The sequence below is a fragment of the Cygnus atratus genome, chromosome 27 (genome assembly GCF_013377495.2).
Source record: "Cygnus atratus isolate AKBS03 ecotype Queensland, Australia chromosome 27, CAtr_DNAZoo_HiC_assembly, whole genome shotgun sequence".
Taxonomy (NCBI): Eukaryota; Metazoa; Chordata; class Aves; order Anseriformes; family Anatidae; genus Cygnus; species Cygnus atratus.
In genome coordinates this window covers 4,693,622-4,711,181 of record NC_066388.1, presented here as the reverse complement: position 1 = coordinate 4,711,181, position 17,560 = coordinate 4,693,622, and the positions used below count along the sequence as shown (strand labels likewise).

At 73.0% G+C, this 17,560-nt stretch overlaps 3 protein-coding genes across 3 annotated transcripts; all 3 read left to right on the top strand.

The window, feature by feature from the left end:
• The first annotated feature begins 437 nt into the window (after nucleotides 1–437).
• FAM178B (family with sequence similarity 178 member B) lies at nucleotides 438–4,510 on the top strand. Its single transcript, XM_050715724.1, is given in 16 exon segments — nucleotides 438–592; nucleotides 594–712; nucleotides 1,316–1,470; nucleotides 1,767–1,828; nucleotides 1,908–2,006; nucleotides 2,109–2,258; nucleotides 2,368–2,473; nucleotides 2,546–2,615; nucleotides 2,714–2,834; nucleotides 2,907–2,997; nucleotides 3,162–3,338; nucleotides 3,419–3,516; nucleotides 3,810–3,894; nucleotides 3,976–4,068; nucleotides 4,190–4,267; nucleotides 4,370–4,510. Coding segments are annotated over 16 exon segments (1,800 nt in total).
• Nucleotides 4,511–7,418: 2,908 nt separating this feature from the next.
• Nucleotides 7,419–13,901, top strand: SEMA4C (semaphorin 4C). Its single transcript, XM_050715757.1, is given in 17 exon segments — nucleotides 7,419–7,527; nucleotides 8,937–9,065; nucleotides 9,068–9,084; nucleotides 9,181–9,243; nucleotides 9,352–9,450; nucleotides 10,047–10,143; nucleotides 10,226–10,342; nucleotides 10,412–10,563; nucleotides 10,661–10,836; nucleotides 10,918–10,976; nucleotides 10,979–11,013; nucleotides 11,016–11,069; nucleotides 11,150–11,372; nucleotides 11,453–11,568; nucleotides 11,647–11,804; nucleotides 11,879–11,949; nucleotides 12,098–13,901. Coding segments are annotated over 17 exon segments (2,502 nt in total). The 3' UTR covers nucleotides 12,925–13,901.
• A 927-nt stretch (nucleotides 13,902–14,828) lies between these two features.
• Nucleotides 14,829–16,518, top strand: ANKRD39 (ankyrin repeat domain 39). The gene is made up of 4 exons (XM_035571529.2): nucleotides 14,829–14,949; nucleotides 15,087–15,190; nucleotides 16,012–16,215; nucleotides 16,287–16,518. Exons 1-4 carry the CDS (start codon nucleotides 14,850–14,852, stop codon nucleotides 16,422–16,424), a joined length of 546 nt encoding a protein of 181 aa, XP_035427422.1. The 5' UTR covers nucleotides 14,829–14,849; the 3' UTR covers nucleotides 16,425–16,518.
• Nucleotides 16,519–17,560: the final 1,042 nt, after the last annotated feature.

Genomic DNA, 17,560 nt, shown 5'->3' with positions numbered 1-17,560 from the left:
CCCGGTCCCCGGCCCCGCCGCGTGCCAACGACCCGGAAGCGCTTCCGCTGCGCGGCGCGGCGCGGCAGGCTCTGGGACTACACCTCCCAGCACGCACCGCGGTGCTCAGGGGCGGGGACAGCCCCCTCGAGGCCTCGCTGATTGGCTGCGAGCTCCAGGAGGCGTGCCCGCCTCTCGGGACTACCCGCTCCTCCCCCTGAGAGCCGACGCTGATTGGCTCATCCGCGCCACCCCCCACCCCCCCGCTCCCCCATTGGCCGCCCCGCGCGGCGCCGTTGGCCGTTAACCCCCCTCCGCGGGGAGGAGGAGCCGCGGCGAGGGCCGGCCGCCTCCCATTGGCCCTCCGCGGCGCAAGCCCCGCCTTTTCCTCACAGCCCCGCCCCCTCCGCCGCCATTTTGAAGCCACCCCCGAGGGGGGGGCCCTGCCCGGCCTCAACATGGCACCGGGGGGCCGGCGCCGGCGGCGGGGTGCGGCAGCGGCGCTGCGCTGGTACCAGATCCCGCTGTCCTCCGCCCGCGTGCCGCGCTCCGGCCTCTTCAGCTACGGCTTCCAGGCCAGCCTGCGCTCCTACCAGCAGCTGCGCGCTCAGAAGCCTGCGCGTGGGGCGCCCCGTGGCCCCGCCGCCCCCCGGGCTGCTGGCGCCATGGCCGCCGCCGCCGCCGCTGTCACCGCCCGGCCTGCGGCGGGCACCGGGCGCGCCTGGGGGGGCAGGTGAGGGGGGCACGGCGACGGGCACGGGCGCCAGGGTGGCCGGTGGCACTGGTGTTGTCCCCGGTGTTGTCCCCAAGGTGGGCACGGGGCGGCTGCTGGCCCCAGTGCCAGCCCCAGCGTCATCCCTGGTGAGGGCGCGGGGCGCTGGGGTGGCCGGTGAGCCTGGTGCCACCCCCGGTGTCACCCCCAGGATGGGCACGTGGCACCAGGGTGGCTGGTGACCCAAGTGTTGTCCCCTGTGTTGTCCCCGGGATGGGCACGGGGCAGCCGGTGACCCTGGTGTTCTCCCTGTTGTCGTCCCCGCTGCGGTCCCTGGGGTGGGCACAGGGCACCAGAGCGGCCAGCGACCCCAGTGTCATCCCCGGGATGGGCAGGGGGTGGCCGGTGTCATCCCCGGTGTTGTCCCCGGGGCGGGCACAGGGTGCCAGGGTGGCTGCTGACCCCAGCGTCATCCCCAGGGTGGGCATGGGGCTGCTGGTGACCCCGGTGTCATTCCCAGTGTCATCCCCGGGCTGGGCACGGGGCGTTGCTGTGGCTGGTGCCCCCGGTGCTGTCCCCGGTGCCCCAAGCGGCCCCATGCTGACCCCTGCGTTGTCCCAGCAGCCCCGCGGCACCCCAAGGAGCCTCCCAGCACCCAGAGGGGGCTGAGCAGGGAACGGCAGCCACCTGGCCCTGCTCGGCCCCATGGCGAGCAGCGGGACGCGGCACCGTGCCAGGAGGAACCGGGCCGTTCCCAGCACAGCCCGGTGCTGCTGGAGGTGGCCGCGGCGAGCCCCGGGGCTGACAGCAGCCGTGGGCAGCGCACCACGGCCAGGAGAGCACCGCAGGAAGCAGGGGATGCAGCAGGGGACGCGACGACAGGACGGGAGTCCCCAGGGACGGCGAGGACGACCTGATCCCGCTGCGGGAGCTGCTGCTGTTGGGCAGCGCGCCCCCGAGCCCCGCAGAGCCCCGCGGGCAGGTCAGTCCTTGCCCCGTGGTGCTGAGTCCTCGGCGGGTGCCCGGGGACGTCCTGCCCAGCCCCGGTGCCGAGGTGTTGCCCCTCTGTGTCCAGACCCCGCCGCCGTGCCCGGAGCCGCTCGCCAACAGCCTGGAGGCGCTGCTGCGGGAGAAGAGGTGAGGCCCCCCCCGCAGGCACGGGGACGGGATCCCCGGCGAGACCTCACCCCGCCTGCCCTCACCGCCCCCGTGCCAGGGAGCAGCGCCTCGCACCCGCGCTGCCACGGGTGCCCGTGGACGACGGCAGCCTGCAGGAGCCCCCGGGCGACGCCGCGCAGCTCCCGGAGGAGCACGGGTATGGCTGTGAGCCGGCGGGCACCCCTCCTGGGGGGGGGGGCGCTGCGCATCCCCGCTGCCCCCCCGCAGCGCCGTGGTGGCCGTGCCCTCCCGCCTGCAGGTTCCTCCTGGCGCTTTTCACCGTGGAGCCGCGGCTCATCCCTGCCGTGCACCCCGGGGAGCCCGTCTTCTGCGCCCGCCCGCTGTCGCCGCCCGCCCTCGATGCCCGCGGGCTGCGGCCTTGCAGCGTCCTGGAGGGGCAGTTCCTGTGGTGAGAGGCTGCCGGGGGGACACGGGGACGGGGGGATGCGGGGACCGGGGGCACGGGGACAGGGGGACGCGGGCAGGGTGCTGCTCACCCCTTGTCTTGGCTCTCCCAGTGCTTCGCCCGCCGGCCGGGGGGCGTTTGTCCGCGACGGGCTCCTCAGCCTGCTGTACCGCTCCGGCACCGCCTGCCCGCTGCCTGTCCTGCGCTGGCTCTTCCAGGTGAGCCTCCGCGGCCGGGGGGACCCGGCCCCGCGTGGGAGCCCCCCCTTGACCCCCTCCTCGCTTTGGCAGCTGATGAGCCTGCGGCCGGACACGACCAACGCCTTCCAGGCGCTGTGGGAGATCTGGCTGAGCGCCGGTGGTGAGCGCGGGGCGGGCGCGGGGCTGCCTGGCCGGGGTGCCCGCCGTAACCCCCCCAGGCGTGCTCCCCGCCCGCTGTCACCGTCCCCTTGTCCCCAGGCGAGCCCTGGTGCCCCACGCTGCAGGACATCGGGCAGGCCTTCGCTCGCCTGGGCGCCGACCTGGGCGCCCTGCGCTGCCGGCACCTGCTGCCCCCCGAGCTGTGCCCCGCTGTGGGGAGGTGAGCCCCAAATCAGAACACGCACCCCTGGGTGGCACCGCCCCCTGCGCCAACCCCTGCTGCTCCCTCCAGGACCCCGGATCCATCCTGCTGCCCGGGACAGGCTCGCCTCGATGCCACCGGCACGCTGGCCTTGGTGACGCAGCTCGGGGACATCTGCAAGGTGGGAGCCAGCCCCGTCCCGCGGCCACCCACCCTCGTTACCGCCCTCCCGCTAATTGGGCGACGCCAGCTCCCGGAGGGGCGCCCGCTGGGGCTGCCGCCGCCTGCCCCTGCCCCGTTGGGGACGTCGGAGCCACCCCGGTGACCCGCCGCCTTCCCCTTCAGTTCCTGGAGCTGTGCGTGGCCGCCCAGCCGCGCCGCTACCCGGACCGTGCCCGCCGGCAGCTGGTCGCGCTGCTCTGCTTCCTCGGCCTCGACCGGGCGCTGCGCAGCCAGCCGCTGCCTGACCTGCGGCACCTCCTGCTCTGCCTGCTCGAGGGCATCGCGGACTGGCAGGGGCAGGTACCGGGGGGTGCTCGGCCACCCCGCGCCCCGCCGGGAGCCCCGCTGCCGCTCAGCACCCCCCTGCCCACTCCCCGCAGCTGCCCGCGCTCTGCCTGTCCCTGTGCCGGCTCTCTCAGCACCACCACAACCTGCTGGCCCTCGTGGGGCTGCTGCCAGATGTCACCGGCAGGGGCAGGTACGTCCCCAGCCGGCCCCTGCCCCCCCGCGCCGAGGGGACACGGGGAGCCCGGCGGGAGCTGGCAGGGCCCCGCGGGCTCCGTGCCACGCCGTGCGGGCTGGGCCGCGTCTCGCTCTAATTCCTTTATTCCAGCCGGTTGCGCAGGCACAAAGCGGGCAGGAACCGGCTGCCGGCGCCGCCGCCCCTCGCCGAGGGCACCGGGGTGACGCCGGCGCTGCGGGGACATCGCGGCTCTGGCAGCAGGGACGGTGGCACGCGCCCCGTCCTCACGCTCTTCGCCCTCTCCCCAGGGAGCTCCGCAGGCGTCTGAGCCTTTGTGTCATGGCCCGGCTGCTGGGGGAGCCGCTGGGCACCGCGCTGCCCCTCGGGGCGGAGGTGGGCGAAGCCCCCCCCCCCGTGTCCTCCTTGGGGGCGGCGGTGTCCCCAAGTGTCCCCTGACCCCCGCTTTCCCCGCAGCTCCCGGCGCTGAGCCGGCTCCTGGAGCTGTCCCGGCCGGACGCGCTGCAATGCCTGCTGCCCGACGGGCACCCCGAGGACTCCGAGCAGGAGGTGGGCCCCCCCCCCCCTGCCTGGGGCCAACGGGGTGACCTGGGGGGGGGGGAGCGGAGGGTTGGGGACACCGCGGAGGTGCCACCACCTGCCTGCGCCCCCCCCCGCCCCGTCCCCGCAGGCCTGCTACCTGAGCCACAGCCTCCTGCGCCTCGCCGACGCCGTGGTGGGCAGCGAGCGGCCGCCGGGCGAGCAGCGGGTGAGTGCCAGCCCCCCGGGGGGGGGGGGGGGCGCCGGGGAGGGTGCCGGGGATCCCCCCCGGTGTCCCTGACCCCCCCCCCCCCCCGGCGTGTCCCCGCAGGGCCACCTGGAGCGTCTGTGCGCGCAGCTGGACCGGCACTTCGGCACGGGGCTGCGCGAGGGCTCGGGGCTCCTCGTGCGCACCCAGCTCAAGGGCCTGGCCGCCCTCCTCTACGTCAAGTGGCAGGAGCTGCTGGACTAGCGGGGGGGGGCGCGCCGAGACCCCCCTGGGGTGCTCGGGGTGGGGGCGCAGCCCCCCAGGGTGCCCCCCACCCAATAAACCGCCCCCCGACGCATCGACCCCCGGTGCCGCCTCCATCCTGCGCGGGCAAATTATGGGGATGGGGGGGTCCTGGGGTTGGGGGGGTCTGGGGGGGTTGTTGGGGTCCATGGGGGGGGGTGTCCCCTGGGGTGCCCCCCACCCTAAAACCACCCCCCGATGCATTGACCCCGGTGCCGCCTCCATCCTGTGCAGGGGCAGCGGGCGAATTATGGGGCCGGGGGGGCCCGGGGGGGGGTCCTGGGGGTTGGGGGGGGGTCCATGGGAGGGTCTTGGGGGGTTGGGGTGGTCCATGGGGGGGTCCATGGGGGGGTGGGGGTGCATGGGTGGGGCTGGGGGGTTTGGGGGGGGTCGGGGTGGGGGGTCCCCCCGGGGATGTCCCCCCGGCCGCGCCGTGCTACCGGGGGGTGTGTGGGGAGGGAGGCGGGGGGGGGTCCCGCTGTTCTTCCCGGTGCCCGCCCCGCTCGGACCGACCCGAGCCCCCCCCCCCCCCCCCCCCCCCCGTCAGGCCCGGTGAACGCGGCTGTGACGTCAGGGGGCGGGGCCGAGCGGAGCCGCGCGCGGCGCGCTCCCGCCGCCGCCGCCCCGAGCCTTCGCCGCCGCCGCCGCCTCCTCCTCCTCCCCCCGCCGCCGCCCCCCCCCCCCCCCGGGCCGCCCGCCCCCGCCGCGCCCGAGGTGAGTGCCCCCCCTCCCGCCCCCCCCCCTCCCCCCCCCCCCCCCCCGCGGCCCCCGGTTGCCCCCGCCCCGCCCCGGTATTGTTGTGGCGGAGCCGCGGGGGCGGGGGGAGGAGGGGAGGCGCTTTGTTCCGCCCGGTACCGGGGGTCGGCACCGGCTCTGCGACCCCCCCCCCCTCCCTTCTCTCCCCTCTTTCTCCCCCCGGTGCCGTCGGTACCGGCCCCCGCCCCCGCCCCGATCCCTCGGTGTCGTCGCCCCCCCCCCCCCTCCCCGGTACCGGCACCCCCGGCCCCGGTGCTGGCGGCGGGGCCCCCCCCCGCGGGGGGAGGGGGGGCGGGGGGCTCAGCCCCACGGGTGGGACCCCCGGGATGGCACCGCTGGGACCCCCCCCGCGGGTGTCCTGAGCCTGCAGCGGGGGGACGGGGGGACCGGGACCGGGACCGGGACCGCAGCACCCTGACGATGCCCGCGGCACCCCCGTGGTGTCCCTGGCACCCCAACAGTGCCCGCGGCACCCCGGTTGTGCCCCTGGCACCCTGACCGTGCCCACAGCACCCCAGCCATGCCCAGAGCACCCCGACCGTGTCCCTGGCACCCCAACCCTGCCCGTGGCACCCTGACCCTGCTCTCGGCCCTGGGGCTGTGCCCACGGCACCCCAACCATACCCGTGGCACCCCGACTGTGCCCGTGGCACCCCAACCATACCCGTGGCACCCCGACTGTGCCCGTGGCACCCCGACTGTGCCTGTGACACCCCGACCGTGCCCGTGGCACCCTGGTTGTGCCCATGGCACCCTGACCCTGCTCTTGGCCCTGGGGCTGTGCCTGTTGCACACCAGCCGTGCCCCTGACACCCCGACTGTGCCCATGGCACCCCGATTGTGTCCCTGACACCCCGACCGTGCCCATGGCACCCTGGCTTTGCCCGTGGCACCCTGACCCTGCTCTTGGCCCTGGGGCTGTGCCTGTGGCACCCTGACTGTGCCTGTGACACCCCAACCATGACCACGGCACCCCGATCGTGCCTGTGACACCCCAACGGTGCCCGTGGCACCTTAATCGTGCCCTTGGCACCCCAACCGTGCCCATGGCACCCCGGTTTTGCCTGTGGCACCCTGACCCTGCTCTTGGCTCTGGGGCTGTGCCCGTGGCACTCTGACCATACCCACGACGCCCAGCCGTACCCATAGCACCCTGACCATAGCCGTGACACCCCGACCGTACCCATAGCACCCCGACCATGCCCCTGACACCCCAACCATGCCCGTGGCACCCCACCCGTGCCCGTGACACCCCAACCATACCCACAGCACCCCACCCGTGCCCCTGACACCCCGACCGTGCCCGCGCCGTGGGCAGCACGGGGCGCCCCCACCTCCCGCTTCCCCCCTTCCCAGCTGCCATGGGAAGCCCGTCCGGGGCGTCCCCCGTTCCCACGCCCGTGGGGGGCCCCTTCCCGGCCCCCCACCCTCCCGGAAACCCTTCCCAGCCCCCCCGCTTCCTGCTTCCCCCCAGGCTGGGCAGAACAATTCCCGGCCGCCCGCTCGCTCGCCCGGCCGCATCCTGCCCCGCCGGGCGGGGGGCAGCGGGGGCACCCCTGGGGTGCTGGGGTTGGTGGGGGGGGGGGAGGGGGGACACGGGACGGGAGGTGAGGCTGTCCCGGGGCGGGGGGGAGGAAGAGGAAGGGCCCGTTTCCTCCTGCGCGGCCCCCCGGACCCGCCTGGATGCGTCAGGGCGGGAAGTGGCCGGAGGAGTGACTGCGGGGACGGAGCGGGTGGGGGGCACCGCCGGCTGCACCCCCCCGTCAGGGTAGGGAGCCACTTGGGGGGCGCCCCAACACCGGCAGGGTGTGTGGGGGGGTCTCTGCCACGGGGACAGATTGAGCCTCGGGGGGCCAGACGCCCAAAGGGGTCGCGGGGAGGCTCGGAGCGCTGCGCCTCCCCCCCCCAGGACCCCGACCCCACGCCTCGTGTCCCCCCACCCCGTCCCGCGTGGGGTGCCCCGGCCTCGTGACGCGCGGCCCTCAATGCCCGCCTTGTCCCCGCGCCGCCCGCGTGACGCCGCCAGCGCCGTGGGTGAAGCCCTGTAACCCTGACCAGGGCTGGGCGTCTCCCCCCTCCCCTCCCCAAAAGCAGGCCACCCCCTGCCGGCGCCATGGCCCCCTGCTTGCTGCTGGCCCTCGCCTCGCTGCTGGCACTCGTCCCCAGCGCCGCCCCGGGGTCCTCGTGGAGCGCCGTGCCCCGAAAAACCGTCCCCTACGCGGGTGAGTACCGTAACCCCCCCTCCGGACGGGTCCCCAGCCCTTTGTCCTGTCCCCACGCCCCGCCATCGCCCTGGGTCCCCGTCCCTTTGTCGTGTCTCCTGTCGTCACCCCGGTCCCCGTCCCTCTGCCATGCCCCGTGTCCTCATCTCCAGGCCGTGCCAGCACCCGAGGTGCCATCCCTTCGCCGTGCCAGCACCCTGTGCCCCTTTGTCCCTGCGCTGTGCCAGCACCCCGTGTCCCCCATCTGTGCCGCGTGCTGGGTCCCTGTCCGCGTGCCATGGCAGCACCGGTGTCCCCGTCCCTTTGCCATGCCCCGTGTTCTTGTCCCTGTGCTGTGCCAACACCTGGAGACCCCCAGCCGTTTGCTGTGCCAGCGTCCTATGTCCCTGTCCCTTTGCCACGTCCCTTGTCCCCATCCTCGTGCTGTGCCAGCACCCCACGTCCCCTTTCCGTGCCCCATTGCACCATCCCCGTGCCCTGTGTCCCCTATTCCTGTGCCATGCCAGTGCCCCATGTCCCCGTGCCCGTGACCCCTGTCCCTTTCCCCTGCCAGTGTCCCCGTGCCATGTCCCATGTCCGTGTACCAGACCCCGTCCCTTTGTCACGCTGCTGTCCCCGTTCCTTGCTCTGTGTCCCTGTACTGTCCCCAAGAACCCGGTCCCCATGCTGTGCACCGTGTCCCTGTGCTGTGCCCCACGTCCCTGTGCTGTGCCCATGCCCCAGACCCCTGTCCCTTTGCCGTGCCGGTGTCCCCGTTCCATGCCCCGTGCTCATACCCAAGACCCCCATCCCTGTGCCCCATGTCGCCATGCCCCAGACCCCCCCATCCCTTTCCTGTGCCATCGTCCCTGTGCTCTGCCCGTACCCAAGCCCTGTCCCTGGGCCGTGTCCCCTGTACCTTGCCCAAGCCCCCTGTCCCCATGCCGTGCCCCCTGTCCCTATACTGTGCCCCCCATCCCGTGCCATGCCCCCCGTCCCTGTGCTGTGCCCCAGACCCCCACCAGTGCCCCTGTCCCTTGTCCCCGTCCCTTGTCCCCGTCCCTGTGCCGTGCCAGCCCTGCGGCCCCGTCGCCGCCCGGGGCCCTGGTGCCTGCCCTGTCAATGGGGCCTTTCTGCGGGCTCGGCCGGGCCTGGGGGCGGGCAGGGGGGGCTCGGGGGGGGGGGCACAGGGTCTCGCCAAAGGCCGCTGTGTTCCCCAGCGCCGCCAGCGCCTGCTCCGGTGACAAAGAGCCCTTTGTGCGCGGGGGCCGGGGGGCTTCCGGCGGGGGCCGTGGGTGCCCCGGGGTGCCAGCGGTGCCCACCCGTGGCTTGGGGGTGGGGACGGCCGCGAGGACGGCGGTGGCCTTGCCCCGATGTCCCCGCGGCGTGCGTGTCACCGTCCCGCCCCCCCCCCCCTCGATGTCCCGCAGAGCTGAAGGACGCGGCCAAGCGCTTCTCGCAGGGGGGGGTCTCGCACTACCTGACGCTGACGCTGGACGAGGCCGAGGCGCTGCTCTACGTGGGCGCCCGCGAGGCCGTCTTCGCCCTGGCCACCGGCACGTGGAGCTGAAGGCGGCGGTGAGGCCCCGGGGCGAAGGGGGGGGGGGGAAGGGGATTTTTTTTGGAGGGGGGAGCAGTGGGGCGAGCCCTCCTGCTGACCCTTTTCTCCCCCAGATCTCCTGGGAGGCCCCCATGGAGAAGAAAGCCGAGTGCATCCAGAAGGGGAAAAACAACCAGGTTGGGGGGCGCGGAGGTGGCTATGGGGGGGGCGTGGGGCACCCCCCCAGTTTGCATGTCCCCCTCCCCCCCCCTTCGCCATTAACCGCATGTTTCCCACCCCCCCAGACCGACTGCTTCAACTACGTGCGCTTCCTGCAGAGCTACAACAGCTCCCACCTGTACGCCTGCGGCACCTACGCCTTCCAGCCCAAGTGCACCTACATCGTGAGTGCGGCCGCCCCCCACCCCGCCGTGAGCCCCGAGGGACCCCCCCAAAAACCCGGCCGCATCCAGCGCTGCTCCCCCTGGTGGGAGCCTCGGCCCCGGGGGGCCTCTGTGTTAGGCAGTGGGTTCCAGGGCAGCTCCCTCTGGTGCTGGAGCTTTGTTTGGGGGGGGTCCCCGTGTCCGGGAGGGTCTTCTGGGGGGTTGTCCCTGTGCCCAGGAACATCATTTGGGGTGTCCCTGTGTCCAAGAGCATCATTTGGGGGGTGTCCTTGTATCGAGGAACATCATTTGGGGCGGGTCCCTGTGTCCAGGAGCACTATTTGGGGGTGTCCTTGTATCCAGGAGCATCATTTGGGGGGGGTCCCTGTGTCCAGGAGCATCATTTGGGGGTGTCCCTATCCCCAGGAGCATCAGTCCAAGGCTGTCCCTGTCCCCAGGAGCACTATTCAGTGTCCCTGTTCCAGGAAGGTCATCCAGGGGTGTCCCTGTCCCCAGGGGGGTCACCCGGGGGTGTCCCCGTGCCCTGGGGCTGGTTGGGCGCGGGGGGGGATGTGACCTGGGGAGGGGGTTTGGGCCCCCAATCCTGTGCCCCGCAGGAGCTGTCCGGCTTCACCCTGGACCAAGTGGCTTTCGAGGACGGCAAGGGCAAGTGCCCGTACGACCCCACCAAGGGACACACCGGCCTCATCGTGGGTAGGTGGCACCGTGGGGCACCCCCAGTCCCCTCTGCGGCCTCGGGGGTGCCCACCCTGCCCCTAACCCCCCCCCCTTGCAGACGGCGAGCTGTACTCGGCCACCTTCAACAACTTCCTGGGCACGGAGCCCGTCATCCTCCGCAACCTGGGCCCGCACTACTCCATGAAGACGGAGTACCTCACCTCCTGGCTCAATGGTAGGCTGGGCTCACGGGGAGGGCGTGGGCCCCCTCGCCTGCTGCTACCTGTCTCTTTTTACCCCGCAGAGCCCCACTTCGTGGCCTCGGCGTACGTGCAGGAGAGCGCAGCCAGCAGCACCGGGGACGACGACAAGGTTTACTTCTTCTTCAGCGAGCGGGCGGTGGAGTACGACTGCTACGCGGAGCAGGTGGTGGCCCGTGTGGCGCGGGTCTGCAAGGTACGGGGGGCGTCCGCCGCGCGGGATGTGGTCCTGGCGTGGCTTGGTGCAGCTGGTGAAGGCGCCGGTGCTGCCCTCACGCCCGCTCGGTGCCCAGGGGGACGTCGGCGGTGCGCGCACGCTGCAGAAGAAGTGGACGACCTTCCTCAAGGCTCGCCTGGTGTGCTCGGCGCCCGAGCAGCAGCTCCACTTCAACCGCCTCCAGGCCGTCTTCACCCTGCCCGGCGCCGACTGGCAGGACACGACGTTTTTTGGGGTCTTCCAGGCCCGCTGGTGAGCATGTGGGAAGCGGCCCCTTGGCCCCCAGGGGGTTCCCTGTGGTCGGTGCCCCCCAAACCTTCACTGTCCCTGCAGGGGGGACGTGGACGTCTCGGCTATCTGCCGGTACCACATCCTGGAGGTGAAGAAGGCATTTGAGGGCCCTACAAGGAGTACCGGGAGCAGGGCGCAGAACGCAGAAGTGGGGCCGGTACTCGGATGAGGTGCCGAGCCCCCGTCCTGGGGCGGTGAGTGCTGGGGGGGCACGGGGCCGTGGCAGAGGGAGGCACGGGGCTGGCCGTGCGCTGACGGTGCCCTCTGTCCCCAGTGCATCACCGACTGGCACCGCCAGAACGGCTTCGCCAGCTCCCTCGAGCTGCCCGACAACACCCTCAACTTCGCCAAGAAGCACCCGCTGATGGACGAGCCCATCCTGCCCCACCGCGGGCGCCCGCTGCTGCTCAAGAAGGACGCCAACTTCACCCAGCTGGTGGTGGACCGTGTGACGGGGCTGGACGGCACCATCTACGAGGTGCTCTTCATCGGCACAGGTACCTGCCGGGCGGCCGGGGGGGATGCAGGGGGGGCTGCCAGTGTGGGGACACCCCTCACCTCCTGCCACGGCCTGCAGGTGACGGCTGGGTGCACAAGGCGCTGAACCTGGGCGCTCACGTCCACCTGGTCGAGGAGCTGCAGGTTTTCGAGCCGGCGCAGCCTGTGGAGAGCCTGGTCCTGGCCGGTCGGAAGGTGAGCGGTGCCGCGGGAAGGGGCTGGTGGCCATGGCGTCGCGCGGTGTTGCCTCACCGCCTGTCCCTGCCCTCGCAGAAGCTGCTCTTCGCCGGCTCGCGCTTCCAGGTGGCCCAGCTGCCGCTGGCTGACTGCAGCCGCTACCAGTCCTGCACGGACTGCGTCCTCGCCCGGGACCCCTACTGCGCCTGGAGCCGCAACGCCAGCCTCTGCGTCCGCACCGAGGGCCTCAACGGGTAAGGGGGTGCCCGCGGGACTCCCAGCCATGGTGCGGGGCCCCCCTCACCTCCGCCGCCATCTCCTCCTGCAGGTCCCAGCTGGTCCAGGACGTGCTGAGCTCCGACACCCGCGCCTGCACCCTGCCGCAGGTGGCCAAGCAAGGTGAGACCCCACGCTGCGTGGAGCTGGGACGTTGGGGACATGTCACGGGGGTGGCAGGGCGTGTGGCGAGGCCTTGGCACGGGAGGTGACACAGCAGGGACACCCCCTGTGCTGTGCGTCCCCCTCCTGACTCACCCCTCTCCCCCAGGGCCCATCATCCCCAAAAACGTGACGGTGGTGGCAGGCACCGACCTGGTGCTGACGTGCCGCCTGGGCTCCAACCTGGCGCAGGCGCTGTGGACCTTCGAGGGGCGAGCGCTGGCGGCCGAGCAGGCGCTGGTGCTGCACGACGCCCGCCTGCGGGCGCTGGTGGTGCCGGGGGCCGGGGCGCAGCACAGCGGCACGTACCGCTGCTATTCGGAGGAGCAGGGCGCCCGGCTGGGCAGTGAGGTGTACCGGGTGGCAGTGCTGGCCAGCCCGGGGGTGCCACTGGAGACGCGGGCGCCGTTGGAGAGCCTGGGGCTGGTGTGGGTGGTGGCGGTGTGCCTGGGCGCCCTGTGCCTGGTGCTGGTGCTGGTGGTGTTCTCGCTCTGGCGGCGGCTGCGGGAGGAGCTGGGCAAAGGCGCTAAGGCCATCGAGAGCACCCTGGTGTACCCCATCGAGCTGCCCAAGGAGCCCCCCAGCCCGCGCTTCGTGCCCAGCGCCGCCTCCGACTCGGATGAGAAGCTCTGGGACCCGGCCAGCTACTACTACTCGGACGGCTCGCTCAAGATCGTGCCGGGCCACGCCGTCTGCCGCAACGGCGGCCCCCCCGGCACCACCTCACCGCCCAGCGCCATCCCCGGGCAGCCCCTCCACTCGCCCACCCGCATCCACCTGGGTCCCCTGCGCGGTTCCTCCTCCAACGGCTACATCCGCCTGGCGCTGGGCGCTGAGGAGCGGCCGCCCTGCGCCGACCTGGCCGAGGAGCTGCGGCGGAAGCTGCAGCAGCGCCAGCCCCTGCCCGACTCCAACCCCGAGGAGTCGTCGGTCTGAGCCGCCACCGCGCAGCCGCACCTACCTCAGGGCCCGGCACCCGCCGCCAGGACGCCGGCACCCGCCGCGGGGACCACCGCCCCGGTGCCAGCACCCGCCTTGGGGCTGCAGCACGGGGAACCGGCACCCGGCTCGGGGCTGCGGCACCGGCACCCACCTGGGCACCGCGTTCTGCCTGCCTTGGGTGACGCAGCTGGGGCTCTTCTGTCACCGTGTCACCACGTCCGCCTTCGGTACTGCGTCCCGGGCGCTGCGTCTGGCTTTGGGGACCGTGACCCGCCTTGGGGACCGTCACCCCGGCGCCGGGACAAGGCTTGGGGACCGCGTCCCAGGCATTGGGACAGGGCTTTGGGACCGCGACTCGTCTTGGGGACCGTGTCCTGGGCCTTAGGACAGGGCTTGGGGTCTGTGTCCTAGGCACTGGGACAAGACTTGGGGACCGTGACCCGTTTTGGGAACCATGTCCTGGGCCCTGGAACAGGGCTTGGGGACCACGACCATCCTTGGGGACCGTGTCCTAGGCACCGGGACAGGGCTTGGGGACCACGACCCACCTTGGGGACCGTGTCCTGGGCCCTAGGACAGGGCTTGGGGACTGTGTCCTAGGCACTGGGACAAGACTTGGGGACCGTGACCTGTTTTGGGGACCGTGTCCCGGGCCCTGGAACAGGGCTTGGGGACCACAACCCGCCTTGGGGACCGTGTCCTAGGCACCGGGACAAGGCTTGAGGACCGTGTCCCAGGCCCTGGAACCTGCTTGGGGCCCTGTAACTCACAACGGGGGCCACGTCCCGGGCCTTGGGACCAGCCTTGGGGACCGTGCCCCGCCTTGGGGACTGTGCCCTGTGCCCCATGTCCCCCCCCAGGCCCCGTGTCCCGCCGCGGGCCCCTTTCGGCCACCTCCACGAGGACTTTTCGGGTTTTTTTCCTTCCTGAGAACTTTTCTAAGCGCCCCCGCCCGGGGGGGGCCCGGCTGTAAATACCCCCCCCCGCCTGCTGCCCCCTGCACGCCGCCCGCCTGGGCCCCTTTTGTATAACCCCCCCCCCAGTGTAATTTATTTGTTACCGAAATATATTTATTTGCTGTAAATACGTGAGTATTTTTATATTAATAATAAAAAGGAGGAAAAAAAAATAACAGAAGCGGGGCTGCGTCCGGTGCTGGGGGGGGGGGGGGATGTGCGGGTCCCCCCTCCCCCCCGGGTGCTGAGCTCATGGAAAACGGCGGCGCTCTGGGCTATAAAAGGGCATCGCGGCGCCGTTCCCAGGCCGGGGGGGGCCCGGCTGCCCCCCGGGGCCTGCGGCTGCCCGGGGCTGGCCCCGCGCCCGGTGCCCCCCCGGTAGGGACCCCATGGGGGGGACGGGGGGGGTCCCCGGGGGGGCCCTGCCGGGAAGTAGGGAGAGGGCCGGAAGCGGCAGCCGGGGTCCCGGCGGGGCCTGGGAGCTGGGCCCGGAGCCAGGCGGCGGCCCTGGGGCCGTGGGAAGCGGGGACGGGACGGGGGCACCGGGGGGGGGCACCGGGGGCGGGGGCGGGCGGGGGGAGAGGGGGCGCCCCCTGGCGGAGGGGGTGGGGGGAGCGCGCATGCGCTGTGGCGCTTGGGTGACTTCGGAACTACACGGGTGTCGTCGGAACCATTCGGGTGTCTTCGGAACCACCCGATTATCGGTCGGCTCCCTTCGGCTCCGCTGGGCTACCTTCGGAACTACTCGGGTACCTTCGGAATCACTCGGGTGCCGTTCGGGTACCTTCGGAACAACTCGGGTCCCTTCGGCCCCGCTCGGGTTCCTCTCGGCTCCTTTCGGCCCCACTCGGGTCTCACTCGGGTCCCTTCGGCCCCACTCGGATGCCTCTCGGCTCCTTTCGGCCGCACTCGGCCCCCCCCCCTCCGCCCCCTCTCGCCCCCCGCCCCGCCCCGCCCCGGCCGATGGCGGCGGGCCGCCGTTCCCCCCCGGGGCCGTGCTGCCCGCCGCGGGCGGCGGTGCCGAGCGTGCACCAGAGCCTGCCCGAGATGGACTTCGAGCGGGGTCCGCGGCCGGGCCGGGCCGGGCGGGGGCGGTGCCGGTGCCGCGCTGCTGGGGGGGGGGGGTCCGGTAGCGGGCGGCGCGGGGCCCGGTGCCCGGTGCCGGTGCCCCCGGTCTGAGCCCGCTGCCGCTGCCCGCAGGGATCTGGGCGGCGGCGCGGGACGGGGACGAGCCGCGGGTGCTGCAGCTGCTGGAGCGCCGCGGGGAGCCCAGCGAGACCGACCTGGCGGGGTACACGGCCCTGGTACGGGGCGGGGGCACCGGGGACCGGGGGGAGGAACCGGGGGGGCACCGGGGACCGGGCGGGTGGAGGAACTGGGGGGGCACTGGGTACTAGGGGGAAATCGGGGGGGGCACCGGGAATCTGGGGGGGGACACCGGGTACCGGGGGGGAGGCATTGGGGAGGCACAGAGTAGCGAGGGGGGAACCGGGGGGGGCACCGGGTACCGGGGGGGAGGCACCGGGGAGGCACAGAGTAGAGAGGGGGGGAACCGGGGGGGCACCGGGTACCGGGGGGGGAACCGGAGCAGAACCGGATACCGGGGGGGGAGGAACTCGGGGGGCACCGGGTACTGGGGGGAAACTGGGGGGGCACCGGGTATCTGGGGGGGAACACCGAATATGGGGGGGGGAACCGGGTGGGCACCGGGTACCGGGGGGGAGGAACTGGGGGGGCACCGGGCTGGGGAGAACCAGGAAGGCACCAGGTACTGGGGAGGAAATAGGGGGGGCACCGGGTACCGGGGAAGGGAACTGGAGGGGGGCACTGGCTACCGGGAGAGGACGGGGGGGCACCGGGTACCAGGGGGGTACCGGGTACTGGTGGGGGGGGGGGGGGAACCGGCAGGGCACCGGGTACCGGGGAAGGGAACTGGAGGGGGGCACTGGCTACCGGGAGAGGACGGGGGGGCACCGGGTACCAGGGGGGTACCGGGTACTGGTGGGGGGGGGGTGGGAACCGGCAGGGCACCGGGTACCGGGGCGGAACCAGATGGGCATCGGGTACCGGGGTAGCACCGGGTACCGGCGGGAGAACCCGCTCACCCGCCCCGTTGCCCCCCCAGCACTACGCCAGCCGTAACGGGCACCTGGGGGTCTGCCGCCTGCTGCTGCAGCGCGGTGCCCGCTGCGACGCCCGCACGCCCGGCGGCGCCACCGCCCTGCACCGCGCCTGCTACTGCGGCCACCTCGCCGTGGTCCGGCTCCTGCTGGCCCACGGCGCTGACCCTGCCGCCGCTGACGGGGACGGCCGCACCGGGCTGCACAAGGTGGGTGACGAGGCGGGGACCCGGCCGCGGTGCTGCCGCGGCGCCACGCGTCACGGTGGTGTCACCCGCAGGCGGCCGAGCGCGGCCACCGGGACGTCTGCGCCCTGCTCCTGCAGCTCGACCCGGCGCTGGCGGCAGCCCGCGACGCCAGGGGACGGCGGCCCTGCGACACGGCGGACCCCGCGGTCCGGGACCTGCTGGATGGCTGAGGGGGACGCGGTGAGGCCGGCGCGGACGGGGGGACCCGCAGGGCTCTGTGCCTGCTGGAAAAAAAAAAAACAAAACGAGGTCCTGGCACCAAAACCCGGCTCTGCCTTTCTGTCCCCTGCGCACGGTGTGGATGTGGACACGGGGTCACCGCACGGAGAGCATCGGTACCGAGACGTGGTGAGGGCAGGGGGACGGGGCTGTCCCCACATGGGAGCAGCGAGGCCGGGGCTGCACCCCAGGGACCTGGGAGGGGACCTGGGAGGGGACACGGCCCGGTCCCAATCCACCCGCTGGGGACTTGCAGGGCGCTACGGAACGGGCAGGGGGTGGCACCTCCTTTGGTGAGCTGCTGGGACAGAAGCGCGTGCCCCTGCCCCTCCAGCAACCTTTTATCGCCTCCAAAACCCAAATGCTGGGACAAAAAAAAAAGAAAAAAAAGCTTCCGTGTCCCTGCTCCCACCCCAGCTGGCTTTGGGGCGGATCCAGCCACAGGCCTGCGAGTGCCCGCGCGATGTGGTCGGGGCGCTACGAGGAGCTGCAGGTCCTGCAGTTGTGGCTCGGGGCGGACGGAGGGCCAGGACTCGCCGAAGAGCAGCTTTGCACCCCAAAAAAAGGCCAGGTGCTGCCCCGCACCCGCGGGGCGCTGCGCCGTGCCCGCCTGCAGGCGGTGGGGGCCAAGCAGAGGCTGTTGGGTGAAGCTCCAGCGGGCGGCTTGGGGCAGGCAGAAGGGACAGCCCGCAGTCCGGGTGCCAAGGGACAGCCCCGGCGAGTGTCCCAGCGGGCGGAGAGGGCGCTGGGCAGGATGCTGAGGGGACGGGTGGGGGTGATCGGCCACCCGGTGCCCGCGGGGCCGTACCTGTAGGGGACGGTACTCTGTCACCTCCCAGTACAGAAGTGCCCCCGCAAATGGCGCTGGAACCTCCTGGGCATCGGTTTGCGGCCGGCGCCTCTCGTCCTGTGGCTGGGCACAGCTGAAAAGAGACCAGCTCCATCCTCTGGACACCCTCCCCTCAAATATTTGTACACCTTGATGAGGTCTCCGGGGGAGGATCACCGCCTCGCCCTGCTGCCAGCACCCTTCCAACGCCCCCCAGGATCCCGCTGGCACTCCCCGAGCACCGAGGGCGAAGCGAAC